This window comes from Homarus americanus, unplaced genomic scaffold, assembly GCF_018991925.1.
Source record: "Homarus americanus isolate GMGI-L3 unplaced genomic scaffold, GMGI_Hamer_2.0 scaffold22250, whole genome shotgun sequence".
NCBI classification, from domain to species: domain Eukaryota; kingdom Metazoa; phylum Arthropoda; class Malacostraca; order Decapoda; family Nephropidae; genus Homarus; species Homarus americanus.
The window spans coordinates 1,913,634-1,934,277 of record NW_024741189.1 but is presented as its reverse complement, the minus strand read 5'-3'; the positions used below and the strand labels follow the sequence as shown (position 1 = coordinate 1,934,277).

At 41.5% G+C, this 20,644-nt stretch overlaps 1 protein-coding gene across 1 annotated transcript in view; it reads right to left on the bottom strand.

The window, feature by feature from the left end:
* LOC121875685 (coiled-coil domain-containing protein 186-like) overlaps positions 1-13,222 on the bottom strand; it is a 41,823-nt gene extending 28,601 nt beyond the window's left edge. Inside the window, exons 1-3 of the mRNA XM_042380308.1 lie at positions 13,092-13,222; positions 3,533-3,668; positions 189-343 (exon numbers count right to left, since the gene is read on the bottom strand). Coding sequence (XP_042236242.1) covers positions 189-343; positions 3,533-3,629 — 252 coding nt within the window. The 5' untranslated portion in view covers positions 3,630-3,668; positions 13,092-13,222. The remainder of the gene's footprint in view (positions 1-188; positions 344-3,532; positions 3,669-13,091) is intronic.
* Positions 13,223-20,644: the final 7,422 nt, after the last annotated feature.

Below are 20,644 nucleotides of genomic sequence, written 5' to 3'. Positions count from 1 at the left end.
CATACATACATACATACATACATACATACATACATACATACATACATACATACATACTTGGTGTACACACAAATAAATGTACATATATACACAAACACACACATGTAAAATATTCTACAGTATTAAAAATAAAAATAAAAAAGTTGACATAAAAGTAGTACTGTAGAGTAGAGTATTTGTGAACTAACACGGGTTCTGAGAGAGTTGGTCTCCTCCACAAGAGCCGTGTGCTTGAGCTTCAGTGCCTCCAGCTCCGTAGACACCTTGTTATAAGCCGACCCTCTGCTCTCACTGGCCTGCCGCTCCATGATGAGCCGAGCCTTCTCCTCCTTCAGCTGCATGTCTGTATGAGACAGTCACGTTATTGTCTGTACAACTGATCTCTGGTTTGGTTCACATTGTTTCTGCAACAAAAATTTTCATCTATCTGTTAACCCCTTTGCTCTGGGGAGGCAACTATTAATAGTTTATTTAGCTAACTAACTTCAGGCACCTCTATTCAGCTCAGAGGGGAACCCATACATAAGTGTTTAATAAAGAAGCTGTAAACAGGTTATACAGTAAGATCTCATATTTCGCGCGATTTCATTTCGCATTTTTTAATTTCGTGAGCACTACCTAATGTAACCAAGTCTTATATTTGGCGTAAAATATCGCGAGTTCCGCGAGATCCAGCCAATTGAATGCTGGCCACCGTCTTGAATGACGTCACAGCCCTCATACCAGTTACAGTCATTTCTGCTACAACGAGTGTTTTGTCAACGCAAATTGGTTGTAACGCGATTGATGAATAGGGAAACGATGTTTGTAAAACGCAAACTTTTGCATACAAATGTTGGCTATAGCATGATTCCATCCTCATCGCTTTAAGGCGGCGCGGGGTTATGCAATGTTTACAGTTCACATTCAACATCACATGTTCAATTGATTCGTATCTTTTGTTTGTGAAGAGTTTTTTGAGAGGTACTCTGTAAATTTTGTTCTTTTTTTGCAAATTTAGCTGTTACCTATAAATACTGTACGAAATGAATAGGTAAAAAGAATGTTTCACAGTGAGGACTAATAATGGTTTACACCAGCGCTCTCTGTTTACATCACGTGATCAGTTGAATCGCGTGGTTTCTGTCGATTACTCCATGATTTTCGCTGTTTTCTCCAATTTTGTTGTGTTAGCGATGAATACGGAAAGACAAGGTAAGGAGATTGTTTCCAAGAACAACTGTTGAGTCAAGATAATGGCCTCTACCTCTACTGGGGTTCCTACTGGTGCTGGTGGGACAGACTCACCTGAGCGGCCAAATAAGGAGAAGCGGGACTATCATAAGGGAGTTAAGTTTGCCAAGTACTCGATGCAAGATAAGCAGCGTGTGATTAAGTTACTTGAGGAAGGCCTAAAAACTAGTCTCCGGAAAGCACAATCGGGTCAATAAAGGCAGAATTTGTATCATCTGGAGGTTATAAATGGGAACATCAGAGGTTGGAGTAGAGTGGCCAGTCTATATTGTTATTTTTCCCATTAGTTTATGTATTGGCATTTGGCGAATTTGATGCAATTTTTCCAGTCTATATTACTCTTGAAATACAAGATGTTACTGTAGATAACTAATAATGACGGACAATTATTAATGAAGGCCGAGCAACAGTACTCTCATCATGTTTATGTAACTGGCTTCAACCAACACAAATAAAGCACTTACCTTCAGTTTCCAAAATAAACACAGTCACCATTGTATACTAGCTCTTCCTGGGAAACTAAATAATCAATGAGTGAATACCAATATTATAGAGACAATTAAAAGCCTTTATTAATAAATAAACAGAAGAGTTGGTGTGTATTATTACAACAATATATCAGGATTACTGTAAAGCCCTAAAGAAATGATTCCCAGTCACAGATTTATTAGGTGGTGGTACAGTGTGAGCTGGGGTGTGACCGTTACCCTCCAAAAATAAAAATATGGTCCTACAATGCTATTCAAGGTTTTAGTGTTGTGTATTTATCTAGGAACACCCCTGTAAATTTTCTTGGAGATCGGTGCATGTTTGAGCTAGCACCGTCGGCTTTACAAAATAACAAGGAATATTATTATCTAATGAACAAATTTAGTGGAATTTCTTTTATTAGACTTATAAGATATATTAACACCAAGCAAATGATCGATCATATCAATCTTAATACACCTAAAACAATATTATAGATTAGTACGAAATACAATAATCCCAATAATTGCATTTCTAGATTCAAGACCCATTTCCCTCAACTGGCGTACAATGAAAAAAAGAAATACTACTACCCCGCAATGCCAGGAGTGTTTGAGGAGCGTCAGCAGGAGATGGCTGACTTCTTCCGTGAATCTCTTGCCCAACCATTTACACGTGGCGACTACAAGGAGCTGGCAGAGCTTTGTCTGCTGCTTGTAACTAAAGGATCCGAGCCAGTGAACTTCACGATGGTCTACCCCGGCGCACTTCACAAAGCAAGGTGGATGGCTAAACTGCTCTATACCCTCAAGATTGTTCTTTTGTCAGGCCAGATCAAAGAGCAGTTTCCCAAAGCTGAGGTTGTGACTAAAAGTCAAATCAGCAAGTTAGAACAGTTTGGTGTGTTCACAGTCGCTGTTTATGTCCCATGGTGGATTGTTTGACCCGTTCCAGCAAGTGCGCCACTGAATGACTTGAATTTGGTCGAAACCTTGGCTGAATTTGCCCCATATGACGCCACAACAGTTGGCAAAGCACGTGTGGCACTCGGTAGACACACTTGGTACCTAACTGAGGAGTTGGCCCCACTGGCTTTGTTCTCGTCCCAAGTACAGGAAAGGACAAAAGAGGAGATGAGGAAGGCCCTTCTTTGCCATGAAGGCACTGAAGTTACTAAGAGAGTGGGGCTCAATCATGGGGGCTATGGAAAGCCATATCTTCCCCCTGTCCCAGAAAGTGGCACTGCCCTGGTGGAACTAATTGGGCCTGACTCAAGCCGGTTCTTCACCATTTTAGGCATGCCCTATCAGTTTCTCCACAGTCCAGCCAGTGAATGGGCGGATCATGACGACTACCTGAACATGGAACGGGTTGTGGACAAGCTTCAGGTCGTCAATGAGGCTGCAGAGCGTGGTGTAAAACTTTGCCATGACTTTCTTAATGTTGCCAGGGATGAGGAGCGCTTTCAAGAAGTCCTTCAAGTAGTTGAAAATGATAGACTCCGCGTTCCTAATCAGCACAAACGATCATCTGTTTCCCAACACAAATCATGGTTTCTTGCTCTAGAGAAATAATACCTTGTGAATATATGATAAAACACCTCACTGTACTTTTTTGTGTTAGTGATAACAGCTTTTAATTAAGACAGGCAAATGATTTGTGTTAATATCCCTTATGATGGTTGTGTAATCTCATATATAGGCGCGTATGCCGTATAAGCAAAATCGCTATTTTTCAAATTGCTGGAGCTCTCTCTAATATGCATGAATCTTCAAAAAATTGCACGTGGGTATTTTTTATGTCAATATGAACACCCTAGTGTGAGCCATACCTAAAACATTTGCCCGGGAATTCTCACTGTCCCTGGTGGATCGGACAATACTCTCAGCTTCCTCCTTGATGGCCTTCAGTTCGTCCTCGTGCTTCATTATCTTCACCAGCGCCCTGTCTAGTTTGCCTTGAGCTTCCTGTTGGAGATTATTAAGGCTTAAATTGATGGCACTATACATAAATATACATAGGTTGTATATACAGAATACATTAAGTTAAAGGATGTTAAATTGAGTAACATGATAAGTTTTATCTTGTAAATTAACTTGGACCTTTCATCAATTAAATACCACACGGCTCAGTACACAGAGCTGTCACTGAGCTGTTTCCCACTGAGGCATTACTGGGTGAGCCGAGTCATCCCCAACACACCCCTCCCTCCCTCCACCATAGGTCGTCTCTTAGATGGTGTTCTCCGCTACACTCTCCTCCTCCTACAACAGGGTCTCAAGGTTTCCTCACTCAGATGTCTATCCCACACCCCTTCTTCTGCCTCCTTCCTTCTTCTCTTGTATACACTACAGGGTGCTACTACACCAAGCACTCTACAAAGATATCTTTTTGCTAATCTAACCTAACCTGACTTAACCTAACCTTACCTGACCTAAACTAACTTAACGTAATCTAATCCAACATAACCTAACCTGACCTAAACTAACCTAATGTAATCTAATCCAACTTACCCTAACCTGACCTAACCTTACCTGACCTAAACCAACTTAACCTAACCTGACCTAACCTTACCTGACCTAAACTAACTTAACGTAATCTAATCCAACATAACCTAACCTGACCTAAACTAACCTAACCTAAGCTAATCCAACTTAACCTAACCTGACCTAACCTTACCTGACCTAAACTAAACTGACCTAAACTAATCCAAATTAACCTAACCTGACCTAAACTAAACTGACCTAAACTAAACTGACCTAACCTTACCTGACCTAAACCAACTTAACCTAACCTGACCTAAATATCTTGTAGACCACTCACTTACACCCAGTACAGTATGTTTTCTCCGACAAGCTTTCATTTCCTTTCTTCTCATTTAACACAACCATAACCAAGACCCAGGTCCAACTACCCGTTTGCGTCCACCTTTATTGTTTGTGTCCTATTCATATCATTTATCTTTCTTCTTCTTCTTCATCTTCTTCTACATCATTTTCATCATTTTTAATCATGTTTCTGCCTCATGCTTACTCCCTCAACACACTTTTTTCCCTCCTCCTCCATCACACACTTCTTTCCCACCTTCAACACACACTTGTTTCCCACCTTCAACACACTTGTTTTCCTCCTCTGCCACACACTTATCTTGTAATGAGTGTTTATCAGACCACAACTTACAGCCCAGAGAAATACAACACATATAACAGTAAGTAGATGACCACTAGGGGGCAGGGAAAAAACACTTTTATTTGAGTTGCAGGCTGCACTTTTCAGGCATCGTTTGTATGGCTGTAACAAACACCTGTGCAAAATTTCATGCCATTTCATGCATACTTACCCTGCCGCATCGCGAACGACTTTTTGTCAACTTTTAGTGTATACCAAAAATTAGGTGTCATTTAATGTTTTCCAGGATAATGATAAATTTTACATGGGTGACATCGATTTAATTCACATGTTATTTTACAGGTACACCGTATAGAAAATCATTACAAGTTCATATTGAAATTCTTTTTTGTGCGGAACCTTGGCATCATTTTCCTAGACAATAATCTTTGCCTAATATATCCATCTCTCGATTCGTATCCCGTCACTTCAGTGCAAGCTTCAGTCATCACTTTTATGCCTCTCTCGACCGCCTGAGTGCTGTTTGGCCACTTGGGCACCACTAATGGTGTCTCAAGAATGTCATTAATCTGTAGATTTGACAGAGAAGCAATGTAAGGAGGCTCAGTCTTGAGTTCATTCCTCCAGTTAATCATGGAATGATAGTTTTTTGCTTGCCACTTTAGTTTCGGAGTCACCACCTTTCTTATGTTGACTACAGGAGGCACATCCTCAATCCCATCTCCATCTTCACCCTCCTCATCAGTATAGTTTAACAAATTCTCGTCAACAGCAGCATCAGAATCTTCCTCCTCCTCTTCAGATCTGCCAGTGCATTCCTCCTTTTGCTGATTCTCCTCTCTAATTTTTCTTATCATTGAGACAGCTTTTTCTCTAACAGTCATGTCCTCATCTGCACACATACCAAGAAGAAATTGATCTGTGTGGGCGAAGTATGCATTTCTCTGGACAGCCTTCTTCACTATCGTCTCCTCCTCACTATTCAGGTGTTTCATATATAGCAGGGACTGGAATACGTTCCTTGAGCCGTGTGTTACGTAAGGGTGTATCTTGATGTAAAACCACATTGGAGCACTGAACTTTATTATTGTAATGACAATTCTTTTCAACTCATGGCTGGGTCTTGATGTTGCTACATACAGCCTGAGGATTCTACTCCATAAGGTGTTCCACCTTGACACACAGGGAGGACCTGGCTCAATAGCAGCCAAGTCATCTTCAACAACACCTGTGATAACTCCTTTACAAATCCTATACAGGTATTTCTGATCCCAGGACAGATCTTTCTCCACTTCATCATTAAACACAGGGAAATCAGGGAAACTGACTGGCTGGAAGGCGACAACTGGAAGCTCAGACAAAGACTCCTTGATCTGCTTTCCAATGGGACCACGCCAATGCTCAGGACCACTTGGTTTACCATCATAGTGATAAAAAACTGCGCGGAAAGGCAGCTCATTTCCGTGAAGCTGACATATGAAATAATGGAGCGGGTGACCAAGTAACATTTCAAGATGATGAATGACTCCATTTTCTGATCCTACATTTACATTGGTTCCATCACAACCAACACACACAATGGGCTGCTGGGTTAGATTTTTCTCCACCAGAAACTCGTGAATAGTTTTGGCAATCTGCTTTCCGTGTCCAGTCTTGGGAGTCACATGTGTGAGATATTCATTGCCAGGCTCAACCATGATGACATAATGATCTTTCACCATCATCCTCGAACTCCATTTCTCGGTCTTCTCATTCTTTATCATCACACGAGTGGCGGTCTTCTTACCATCAAAATAGAGTGACGTCAAATTATCTAAACTAGCCATCTCAATTTCTTGCCTCTTAAATCGGTATTTTTGTCTCGCATCCCGCAGCTTATGTGGTCCAATAACCTGACTCTTGTCATCCTTTGTGATAATGCCATAGTCAGTTAAGGTGGCAGTAGCAATGGCAGCTCCAGCATAATCACTAATCAAGTATCGGTCACAAGCGGCAACTTACCCAGGTCTTCCCTACATTACAGTACAGTAACACAACATTGAGAAATGAAATGAGAAAAGGCTGATAATCAATATAGACATAGCACCATACTCATCTGCAACAAGACAACTTAAATGAAATAAGAGATATGAAAAAAAAGTTGATAAACACTGAACAGAACATTGCACCGCCACAGCGGCTGTTTGGCTAGTACTGTAGGTAAATTTAAAAATTTCAGTAGAAAATGCGGCAGACTAAACCTAGACATATCAGCTTCAAATTTGGCATGGAGTCTTAGATATGTATAAGGAACAACGCCTGAAGAGTGCAGCTTTGAGCAAAATTTCACTGCCCCCTAATGACCACGTGGTAACCCACATAGGTTGACACACCCTACAGTAAGACCTGACCCAGGAGAGGTCACGGCCACTAGGTACCTGAGTTAACCCGGCGTTATGACCGTGTTAAAGAAACTACACCTGCAAGACACACCCAGATTAGTGACGACATCTTCCTGCTCACGCCAATATAAGAAACTACAGCTCCTTCCATGGGGCATTAGCATTTGGATTATTATTGCAACAGGGAAGGGGCCGACAGCTCCTTCCCAGAGGGAGACTTCCATCCCCAGCACCGAGTCTCCAGCTAGCAGAGTCTCCCACAGGAGACATAGTCCAGCAGCACCTGCAGCTTCCCCAGCCGCTGGGCCTCCCTCAGGTCACCCTGAGTCTTTATCAAAGCGATCCAGGGGTGAGTTACTTACGGTGGGAAGTGTATCCATTTCGTGTTTATGTCCGAGTCATTGTCTAGTAACGTAAATATAATGCTTCATTAATGTGTCCACACCATTGAGTTGAATAATAAATAGTGGTACTTAGAGTTGGTGTTCAGAAGACTTCCCTTAACAACACATTAAAAGTTAAATACCTAACACTACCAACTTCCTCACTTCAACCTATAACCTAATAACTCTTACTAGTATTTCTACTATAACATTACATTTACCTTCTGACACACACTTCTTTCCCTCCTCCAACACACACTTCTTTCCCTCCTCCAACACACTTCTTTCCCTCCTCCAAGACACACTTCTTTCCCTCCTCCAAGACACACTTCTTTCCCTCCTCCAACACACTTCTTTCCCTCCTCCAACACACACTTCTTTCCCCCCCTCCAACACACACTTTTTTCCCCATATCTTAAATTAGTCTTCCCATAAGTCATAAAGATAATAACTTGTCTTCTAAAATAAAAGATACGAGCAAACCACAGTAGAGTAAAGTACAGTACAGTAAAGTACAGCACAGTAGAATACAGCACAGTAGAGTAAAGTACAGTACAGTACAGCACAGTAGAATACAGCACAGTAGAGTAAAGTACAGTACAGTAGAATACAGCACAGTAGAATACAGCACAGTAGAATACAGCACAGTAAAGTACAGTACAGCACAGTAGAGTAAAGTACAGTACAGTACAGCACAGTACAGCACAGTAGAATACAGCACAGTAGAGTAAAGTACAGTACAGCACAGTAGAATAAAGTACAGTACAGCACAGTAGAGTAAAGTACAGTATAGTAAAGTACAGCACAGTAGAATACACCACAGTAGAGTAAAGTACAGTAAAGTACAGTAGAATACAGCACAGTAGAATACAGCACAGTAAAGTACAGTAAAGCACAGTAGAGTAAAGTACAGTATAGTAAAGTACAGCACAGTAGAATACACCACAGTAGAGTAAAGTACAGGAAAGTACAGTACAATACAGCACAGTAGAATACAGCACAGTAAAGTACAGTACAGCACAGTAGAGTAAAGTACAGTATAGTAAAGTACAGCACAGTAGAATACACCACAGTAGAGTAAAGTACAGTAAAGTACAGTAGAACACAGCACAGTAGAATACAGCACAGTAAAGTACAGTACAGCACAGTAGAGTAAAGTACAGTACAGCACAGTAGAGTAAAGTACAGTACAGCACAGTAAAGTAAAGTACAGTACAGCACAGTAAAGTACAGTACAGCACAGTAGAGTAAAGTACAGTACAGCACAGTAAAGTACAGTACAGCACAGTAGAGTAAAGTACAGTACAGCACAGTAGAGTAAAGTACAGTACAGCACAGTAGAGTAAAGTACAGTACAACACAGTAGAATACAGCACAGTAGAGTAAAGTACAGTACAGCACAGTAGAATACAGCACAGTAAAGTACAGTACAGTAAAGTACAGTACAGTAGAATACAGCACAGTAGAATACAGCACAGTAAAGTACAGTACAGCACAGTAGAGTAAAGTACAGTACAGCACAGTAGAGTAAAGTACAGTACAGCACAGTACAGCACAGTACAGCACAGTAGAATACAGCACAATAGAGTAAAGTACAGTACAGCACAGTAGAATACAGCACAGTAAAGTACAGTACAGCACAGTAAAGTACAGTACAGCACAGTACAGCACAGTAAAGTACAGTACAGTACAGCACAGTAAAGTACAGTACAGCACAGTACAGCACAGTAGAGTAAAGTACAGTACAGCACGTTACTGCAGAGCAAAAAGCACAGTTGCACAGAAAAGTACAGCACAGCATAGCAGCACAGTACAGCACAGCACAGCACAGCACACACAGCACAGCACAGCACAGTACAGCACAGCAGAACACACACAGTAGAGCAGACACAGCACAGCTACTGTCAGTACAGCACAGCACAGCACAGCAAAGCACAGCAAAGTTAACAGCAGTACCAGCAGAGCAGCACAGCACAAGTTACTGCAGGAGCCAGTACAGCACAAGCACAAAACACAGCACAGAGTAGCACAGTACAGCACAGTAGAATACACAGTAGAGAGTAAAGTACAGTACAGCACAGTAGAATAGTACAGTACAGCACAGAGTAGCACAGCAGCACAGAATGCACAGCACAGTAGAGCAAAGCACAGCACAGCACAGCACAGTAGAGTAAAGCACAGCACAGCACAGCATACAGAGAGTAAAGCACAGCACAGCACAGCAGTACAGCACACACAGCACAGCACAGAAAGTACAGTACAGCACAGTAGCACAGCACAGCACAGCACAGCACAGCACAGCAAAGCACAGTACAGCACAGCACAGCACAGCAGAGTAAAGCACAGCAGTTACAGCAGAGCAAAGCATAATTGTTAACAGCACAGCACAGTAAGCATAGCAAGTACAGTAAAGCACAGTGCAGCAGCACAGTAGAATACAGCACAGTAGAGTAAAGCACAGCAGCAGTAGAACACAGCAGACAGTAGAGTACAGTGCACAGCACAGTAGAGTAGCACAGCACAGTAGAGTAAAAGTACAGTAGAGAAGTACAGTACAGCACAGTAGAGTAAAGCATGCACAGCACAGTACAGCACAGTGAGTAGCACAGTACACACAGTAGAGTAAAGTACAGCACAGCACACAGTACAGCACAGTAGAGTAAAGCACAGCACAGCATGCAGAGTAGCATGCACACAGCAGTGCAGAGTAAAGCACAGCACAGCACAGCACAGTAGAGTAAAGCACAGCACAGCACACAGTAGAGTAGCATACAGCACAGCACAGCACAGTAGAAAAGCACAGTACAGCACAGTAGAGCAGCGCACAGCACAGTAGAACAGTACAGAGTACAGTACAGCACAGAGTAGAATACAGCACAGTAGAGTAAAGCACAGTACAGCACAGTAGAGCACAGTACAGCACAGCACAGTAGAGTAGAATACAGCACAGTGAGCAGCACAGCACAGCAAGTCAGAATAAAGTACAGCACAGCATGTGCACAGCACAGCACAGCACAGCAGAATACACAAGTAAGCAACAGTACAGCACAGCAGAGTAAAGCACAGTACAGCACAGGAGTAAAGTACAGTACAGCACAGCAGAGTAAAGCACAGTACAGCACAGCACAGCACAGCACAGCACAGCAGAGCAAGTACAGTAGAGCAGCACAGTACAGCACAGCACACAGTAGAATAAAGCACAGTACAGCAGTAGAATACAGCACAGTAGAGCAGCACAGCACAGCAGGAATAAAGCACAGTACACAGTACACAGCAGCACAGCACAGTAGAACACAGCACAGCAGAATAAAGCACAGCACAGCACAGCACAGCACAGCACAGCACAGCAGAATACAGCACAGTAGGAGTAAAGCACAGCACAGCACAGTAGAGCAAAGTACAGTACACAGAGAGTAAAGTACACAGAGCAAAGCACAGTACACAGGAACAAAGCACAGCACAGCACAGTGCAGGCACAGCACACACACACAGCACACACAGAGAGCAGCACACAGCACAGCACAGCACAGCACAGCAGAGCAGTAAAGCACAGCACAGCACAGCAGCACACAGCAGAACAAAGCAGCTAGCACAGCACAGCAGAATGCACAGCAGAGGTGCACAGTACAGCACAGTATAAAGCACAGCACAGCACAGCACAGCGACGTGCAGAGTAAAAGCACAGCACAGCACAGTACAGCATAGCACAGCTAGAGTAAAGCACAGTACAGCACAGTGCAGTAAAGCACAGTAGCACACAGTACAGCACAGCACAACACAGCATAGCACAGCAGCACAGTAGAGTAAAACACAGAAGCATATACAACACAGCACAGCACAGCACAGCACACAGTGCAGTAAAGCACAGTAAAGCACAGCACAGCACAGCACAACACAGCATAGCACAGTACAGCACAGTAGAGTAAACATGTAAAGTACAGCACACACACACAGCATGTTACACAGCAGAGTAACACAGAAGCACAGCACAGCACAAGCACAGCACAGCACAGCACACAGTGCAGCACAGGGTAGCATAGCAGCACAGCACAACACAGCATAGCACAGCACAGCACAGCAGAGTAAAACAGCAAGCATACAGCACACAGCACAGCACAGTAGATAGCACAGCAAAGAAGTACAGCACAGCACAACACATAACAGCACAGCACAGTCACAGCACAGAGAGTAAAGTAAAGTACAGCATAGCACAACACAGCACAGCACAGCACAGCACAACACAGCACACACAGTACAGCACAGTAGAGTAAAGCACAGTAGAGTAAAGCACAGTAAAGTAAAGCATAGCACAGCACAACACAGCACAGTACAGCACACAGTAGAGTAAAGCACAGTAAAGTAAAGCAATAGTAAAGTACAGTACAGTACAGCAATAACACAGCACAGTACAGCACAGTACAGTACAACACAGCACAGTAGAGAGCACAGTACAGCACAGCACACACACAGCACAGTACAGCACAACACATACAGCACAACACAACACAGCACAGCACACTAGAGGAAGCACAGTAAAGTAAAGTACAGTACAGTACAGTAGTGCACAGCAGTACAACACAGCAGTAGAGGCACAGTAAAGAAAGTACAGCATAGTACAGTACAGCACAGCACAACACAGTACAGCACAGTAGAGTAAAGCAGTGCACAGTACAGCACAACACAATACAGCACAACACAGTACAGCACACACAGCATAGTATAGCACAGTACAGCACAGCACAACACAGCACAGCGTACAACACACATAAGCACAACACAGCATAGCACAACACAGCACAGCACAGTACAGCACAAATACAATAACAGCACAACACAGTACAGAAAACACAGCACAGTATAGCACAGCACAGTATACAGCACAACACAGTACAGCACAACAAAACACAGCAGCACAGCAGCACAGCACAACATAGCAAAACACAGCAGTATAGCACAGCACAGCACAGCACAACACAGATACAGCACAATACAACACAGTACACAGCACAGTACAGTACAGCACACACACATACAGCACAACACAGCACAGTATAGCACAGTACAGCACAACACAGTACAGCACAACACAGCACAGCACACACAGCACAGCACAGTACAGTACAGTACAGCACAACACAATACAGCACAACACAGCACAGTATAGCACAACACAGCACAGCACAGCACAAATACAGTACAGCATACATAACACAGTACAGCACAGTACAGTATAGCACAGCACAACACAGTACAGCACAATACAACACAATACAGCACAACACAGCACAGTATAGCACAGCACAGTATAGCACAGCACAACACAGTATAGCCCAGCACAACACAGTACAGCACAGTATAGCACAACACAACACAGTATAGCACAGCACAACACAGTACAGCACAGTATAGCACAACACAACACAGTATAGCACAGTATAGCACAGCACAGTATAGCACAACACAGTACAGCACAATACAGCACAGTACAGCACAGTACCTGTCGAGCATCAAGTTCTGTCTTTAGTTTATTCTGGGCCCACTTGATTTTGATGTCTCTGCTGTTGACTTCCTCCTTGAGTCGCTCCACCTCCCGCTGATACCAGTTGTTCTTCTGGATCTGAGGAGATGTGCTTTATAAACATGTATTGCTCTAACCATCATCATCATCATCATCATCATCATCATCAATATTATTATTAGAATCACCATTATTATTAGAATCTGACTTATTATCATCACCATAATCATTGTTGTCATCATAACCACCACCATCATCGTCGTCTTCCTAACCACCATCCTCACCATCATCGCCATCCTCACCATCACCATCATTACTAAAACAAGAACAACCCTACAGTGTGACCCAACATGGAGAAAACTCGAGGGTTAGCATAAGTAGGTTGTAGGCAGCTACCAAACAGGGAGGTACTGGGAAGATATTGGAAGCATAATGTGTTGTCTAATGGTAGACTCTGCTGCCATATGTGACCAAGTCCCAGGTTGATGATCTGACTTTCTGCCTCATTTACACACAATTGCAGGGTCTCAATTGTTTCTCTTACTATTGACAACACAACATACATATATTGTTTCTCACTATTGATTTATTTGTTCGATTTTTTATTTATTTATGGTTATTATTGTTATTATTATTATTATTATTATTATTATTATTATTATTATTATTATTATTATTATTATTATTATTATTTTATTAATTGTTGTAATAATAATAATAATAATGATAGACATTATCATTATTATTATTATTATTATTATTATTATTATTTATTATTATTATTATTATTATATTTTCACCCCTCAGGCCCAAATGTGTGTCAGTGACTAGTGCCCGGGTGGGCTAATCCACGTGTGTGTGTGTGTGTGTGTGTGTGTGTGTGTGTGTGTGAGAGTGCGTGCGTGCGTGCGTGTGTGTGTGGAGGTGTTGGAAAACCATTTACCAACTACTGTATAAAAGTTCTTATGATGTACGCAAGATGTTGTATCGATAGTTATCCCAGGAGAGAGTATCTACCAGAGAGAATGATCTGATCAAGAATAAAAGCCTCAGATATTAGCCACATGATCTATCAGTGGTCTCTTGTCATAACTGTAAATGAGACCTTAATCATAAGAAGACACACTGTGAATTTTACCGCTCACAAGTTGAAGGAGAGGATTACTTTAACCTCACAATACCATTCAGTTCTCAGACAACAAGTGATGGTACTGTACATGCTAAGGGAGAGAACTTTTTGGATTTGGTCTTGGTTGACTTAAAAAGGGTCAGTGGAAGATGATGTCCACATAGGGATAAAATACACCCCTACCTCTACCAACTGAGGTGAATATAAATCCTGACTACATCATACCAGCAACTAATCATAAGGAAGAAATCCAATACTGAAGAATCATGGCAGAAGTTTGAGGCTGTTCCCTGGAAGTCAAGGAAGAAAGGAAGTCCAGGAGGATGAACCACAAACACATGAGAATCAACACAATAAAATACAAATACCAAAGGACTTTCACAGAGAACCTGGCCCAACCTATTAAGAAAGATCCCAAGTCCTTTTATGTACACACCAGACCAAAAGCAAAATAAAGATGAAGGATAATTTTGGTTCTGGAGGAAGAAATGTTAACGGCAGAGACCCTCAATACATACTTTATATTATGAGGGGCTCCCGTCAGAAGGGGGTGAAGCAACACCCCGGCCAAAATGTGTTTTTTAATGGATATCACTATTTTCACCCTTCCTCTACATGTTGGCGTTGGATGTGACTCTACCTAGAATAGAAATGTGGTAGAAAATCCTTCAAAAATAAGGTGTGATTTTGCCTCAGGCCTGGAGCTGAGTATCTGGCTGTGCGAGCCAATGACAGCGCGCCTCCCTCGGACCATACCCCCCGAGGCAGCCAATCATAATGGATTTCCCCTTGCTACGTCACAGCTTCTCGGCCAATCCGCACACCCAGATGCTGCCCCCTCCTTAGTTTTGGTGCATATTTTAGTATCAGGAAGTTCAGTATTTGTTCTACTGCTATTTTTGATAACTTTTGGGCGTAACATTGACGTTATTCGTGTTCCACGGGTGTGAGAAGTGCCGTGCAATATCTGGCCGATATTAGAGCAAGACTGGAGTGAGGCCAGGCCTTCTGGTGTGGGTTCAGGAGCCCATTATTCCTGAGCGTGTGTTTGACGCCAGTGCTCACGTGGACACCCCAGTAATGCTTGGTGATAGTGATTTTGGTGGTGAATTTAGTGTTGATTATGGTGATACAAGTGATACTGGCGATGGTGCAGGTGACCGTGCATGAGAATGTTGGTGATGAGCTACTTGGTGATGGTGGGGAGCCTAGTGGTGGAGCACCATGGGATGCAGATTGCAGGAGTCAGGAGCATACCCGCCCCCCCACCCCACCCCAAGACCCTATAGAAAAAAAAGGCAGGATGAGAGCGTAGGGTTGACGAGTGGGCAAAGGAGGTTGCCAAGCGTAAACGGCATTTGGGTGAGGAGTAGGTAAGGTACAGCACCAAGAAAGTAGTCAAGGCGAGGCAGGTCGGCACCACACCAAGAACATACAGACTATGAGGAGGTAGAGGTGGACAGTGACGAGACATGCACTGACCTTGATGGTGATGAAAGTGAGCCTGACCCAACAAATGCTAGTGAAAGTGAGCCTGACCCAACGAATGATAGTGAAAGTGAGCCTGACCCAACGAATGCTAGTGAAAGTGAGCCTGACCCAACGAATGATAGTGAAAGTGAGCCTGACCCAACGAATGCTAGTGAAAGTGAGCCTGACCCAACGAATGCTAGTGAAAGTGAGCCTGACCCAACGAATGCTAGTGAAAGTGAGCCTGACCCAATGAATGTTAGTGAAAGTAAGCCTGACCCAACGAATGATGGTGAAAGTGTGAAAGTGAGCCTGACCCAACGAATGATGGTGAAAGTGTGAAAGTGAGCCTGACCCAACGAATGATGGTGAAAGTGTGAAAGTAAGCCTGACCCAACGAATGCTAGTGAAAGTGAGCCCATACCTCAGTCTTATAATGAAACTGAACTGTTGCCGGCATCAATAATCAATGATTTAGTTGATGAAGAATCTGTGTGGCGATTTTTAGAGAGGGCAGAGAAAGACTTTGATCAGTACCTGATTGATTATGACGAGGCCGTTAAAGTTATACGCACTCCTCAGGGTTTACTTAACTTCAAGTTGCTACGGTCTTCAGGGTTAATAAAACGAAGGAACTAAACAAAGTAAGATTGTAATACTATTAGTTGACAATCCCTTATGCGAAATCCTTGGGGCCAGATGCATTTCGGTTTTCGGAATTTTTCGGATTCCAGAGTGGTTAGTGGTTTTTTTTTTACAGGGATCAGACCACCCTGGCACAGGTCACTGACCCACATTGGGGCCTGAGGGCTAAAATATAATAATAATGTTTGTAAACTTTGTGGTCAACCCGACTCTCACACCCTCTCTCACCACATCCTCACTTGCCCTATGACCTCCTCCTACAGGTCCCCAGTCATTACCAACACTTCTTCCCTCCCTGACCAGATATCCCCCCTCCTAGTGACAGGCCTGGCACTAGGGACCTGCCACACTTTGCCATAAACAGATAAATTGTACCGGGAATTTCCCTCCCACACACTCATCATTCTGTCACTTTATGTAACTTGCTGACAAAACCCATGACCCTTCAGGCTTTTATGCCCTTAATGCATGAGTCATGAAGCCAAGCATGAACTCCGCATGCTTCCCTGTTGGGCGCTGTAAACGCTTCTGCGCTTCACCTTGCACAGGATGTAAGGGGGTGCCCAATAAACTAGCCCCCTCCGGGGCAATCTGTCTGTAATAATAATAATAATAATTCATAGGTCTAGGTCGTGTTTCTCACTTTTGATCTTTTTTCATTCTTGTATTTCTTTATTATTATTATTATTATTATTTTATTAATACAGTATTATTATTATTAATTTTATTATTATTATTATTAATTTTATTATTATTATTATTATTATTATTATTATTATTATTATTGTTATCATTCTATTTTATTTTTGTGCATTTTTTATTAAAAATTTTATTTACTATGAATAATTATTATTATTATTATTATTACAGTGGGGTATGCTATAACGAACGGATCCTACTACGAATATTCCTATAACGAACGGTTTTACCTATAAAATTGAGAATGCTATAACGAACGAAACTCCTACAACGAACATTATTTAATTTTTTTTTTTTTATTAATTTATTGTTTTTTTATTACAAATATTAATGATATTCTTTATTTCAGGGGTTTAGATGCATATTTATGCACTTTTTTACAATTCTTACAATTTTATGTTATATTTTTCAGTGTTAAGTGGTTGTATTTGGGGGCCTGGAACGGATTAATCCTATAACGAACGAATGCTATAACGAACAAGGTTCTAGAACCAATTAGATTCGTTATAGCATACCCCACTGTATATATATTATTATTATTATTATTACAGTTTTACCCCGCCTAACGCGGTTTCACTTAACGCGTTTTCGCATATACGCGGTGCCTTGCCAAAGCTGAACTTTCACTTAACGCGGATTTTTTCCACATATACGCGGTGAGTAGGGTGTGTCAATTTTGTCAACATGTTAAAAATCAAATTTGGTAGTCAAAATATTGTGCCTCTTTATGTCTAAACTTGAGATTAGCAAACAAAAATGAATTGAAATAACCCTCACCTACATCAATTATACCTTAAAGTTTCAAATATCAGTATTTCAACAAATTAATGAGACTTGATTAGAATTATTCACTTGATATTAACTAATCTCATGTAAGCATATGGATTATGGAGTATTTTATGGTTCTATAGCTTGTGTACAATATGCATGTCAGAACATGAACATGAACAGGCTCTCCGTGTGGGACAGTTTAATTCTTGTTTTGACTTGTACCAAGCGTGAGGATAAGGCGCCCGGCTCACTCTCCTTCTAGATATCATAGACGGTGGTTTGCTCTCATTGCACTTGCACCTACTCTACCAGACGAATTCTACATTTTAATTATTGTAAGTAGGGCATATTGATTGTCGCAGTTACTTATATCATTGTATAAAACATTATGTTCTAAGAAATTATTATGTTATTTCTGTTACAGCATTTTTGATAAACAAATTGATATTTTTTGAAACAACAATTGAATTATGAAACATTGAAATATTTTTCTATTTGTCAGATAGTGTGAAGATGTCAAAATTGAAGACAAGAAGTCAGTTGTCAACCCACTTGAGCCTGCTAGTTGGTAAAGGGAAGGAGCTTCCTGTATCAGAACTTCCAACAGTGAGAGACATGCTAAGATTAGGGTTACTCCTTCGAGAAAAAAATGCAAAGGACAGAAGGAACTATACAGATAAAGAACTCATAAATGACATGATAGTCCCTCTTCTGCATCAATGGACAAAAGCTAATGCACTATTCAAACCACCTGTGATTAATCAGTGTCGAACTATTGAGCTAAAACTAACGAAATTATGGCACAAAGCAGTTGAAACATCACTTGGTAAAGGAAACTTGGCCAGGAAAAATGAATTTCTGCACACACTTGATACTCTGTTTGACATTTTGACCTGCAAGTGCTCCATACAATTATGTTCTGAATCCAACTGTTCTCACTCAGGTAAGAGAGAAAATAATTCCCACATTGATTGTGGTTGTCCTCGTGAAAAGAAGATCCTAGTTTCAAAGATTTAGAGAGAAGATGTTACTTTTAAAGATTATCTGATAAAATACATATAGAATTAAAGATAATAAAGAAAAAGAATATAAAATATCTGAAACAGAGATATATCGTCCCACTGCACTGTCCAGAGGAGACTGAGACATATAGGAGACTAACTGCAGTGAACACTGATGCAGTAGGGGGGGGTGTGAAGGACGACGAGAGAAAATCTAGGAAGAAGACTTGTTTGGATTTGTATGTGGACGAAGGTATGAAGCTAATACCTTCGTCATCTCAATCCAGGAAACTTGATGTATCCCAAAGAGCAAACAACAAGGGTCAGGGTCCCCTGGCAGCATCATGCTGATGAAGCAACACAACTAGAAATAAATACAACCTTTTCCAAAGGTTTGTTGGCCTCCTTCCGGGCGTTGTCTGAAGGAGTCATCAAAGATCTCAGCACAGATCATCCCATGCTTATCGGGGATGTTCGCTATTAAGATCAGGAGAAGTGCCTCAGTCATTGGTTTCGGAGATTGGAATTTGCCGTCACAGCCGCTGGTTAACTACAGCTCTTTCGCTTGCAGGATTTTGGATTTCCCAACACGAATTGAAGGGCAAAGTGCTGAAGAATTTGAGGTTAATTGTTGAATTTATTATTGGAGTTTATCTTCTCAGTGGTTTAGTGTGAAACTTAATCCATGTGGGTGATGTGGCCCAATCACCTTTTGTTTCAATTCGCAGCTAGTAAGAAATCACAGAGGAAGGTAAGAGTACATCGCGTTACCCAGGCGTTAGAAGGTCCGCTTGGTATGCTCAGATCAGGTGAAGCAGTTTGGTGCCAATGCTTTGCAGTCAATGTACCAATCAATCCTATGTTGTAGAAGTCATTCTAAAGATTAGGATAAACTTAATAGAGGACGACTTAGTTGGGGAGACTGTTTGCCCTTATTCAAGAAAAGTTCTCAAATAAACGCTGTTAATGCCACTCAAATTGTTGGGGAATTGCTGACTTGAGTTTGGGAAGTCTTTAGGAGCCACCATTGACAACAAGTCTAATCTAGCCAAGAATTGAGAAACCTTGAAAGAGACCACTGCAGGTGCCGAGGGTTTTCCCACACCAAAGTGTGGAGAGATGCGGAAATGGTCACAGAAGCAGCGTGGCTATGTTTACACAGCCACTTAGAGTAAGTAGGAAGGTTACATCAAAGCACAAATAGCAAGCAGACTATTGATGACAAGGAAACCAAAGCAAAGAGAGTATAAAGGCATTGGTTACTTTCAAATAGACTACACGGATAATAAAATATAATAATTTGAAACTTGGAAACAGTAATACGTAAAAACGCTGTTGGTGTTATAACCACAAATACGACATTTAAAAATCCATTTGATGTAGGTAGACTTATTATAAAAAAAAAATTTATGCCAGAATATTGTTTTGCATGCTTAAAGACTCATACAAATTGCTACCAAATTACTCGATTAATTTAGCCATGTTCACCCCTCAATTGACACAATTTTAGCGGTGAGTGTCTCAGACGCTTATTTTTAGATTTGTTCTAATTCGCCACCCTGCCTGACTGCCTGTTTTAGTCATAAAATTCATACAAATTACCAGGCCAGAATATACTTCTATATTGCTGAATTTATAATTTGGGTGATCATTATGAATATAAACATCATATATTTTTGCTTTAAACTTACAATTTTTAGATAAAAATTTTTTCTTTCAGGCAATCTGGCGGTATCTTTTGTGCAAAAATATATGACATTATATTCAAAAATATCTTCAGTCTTACAAGCAATACGCACTGAACGAAGTGGATACTG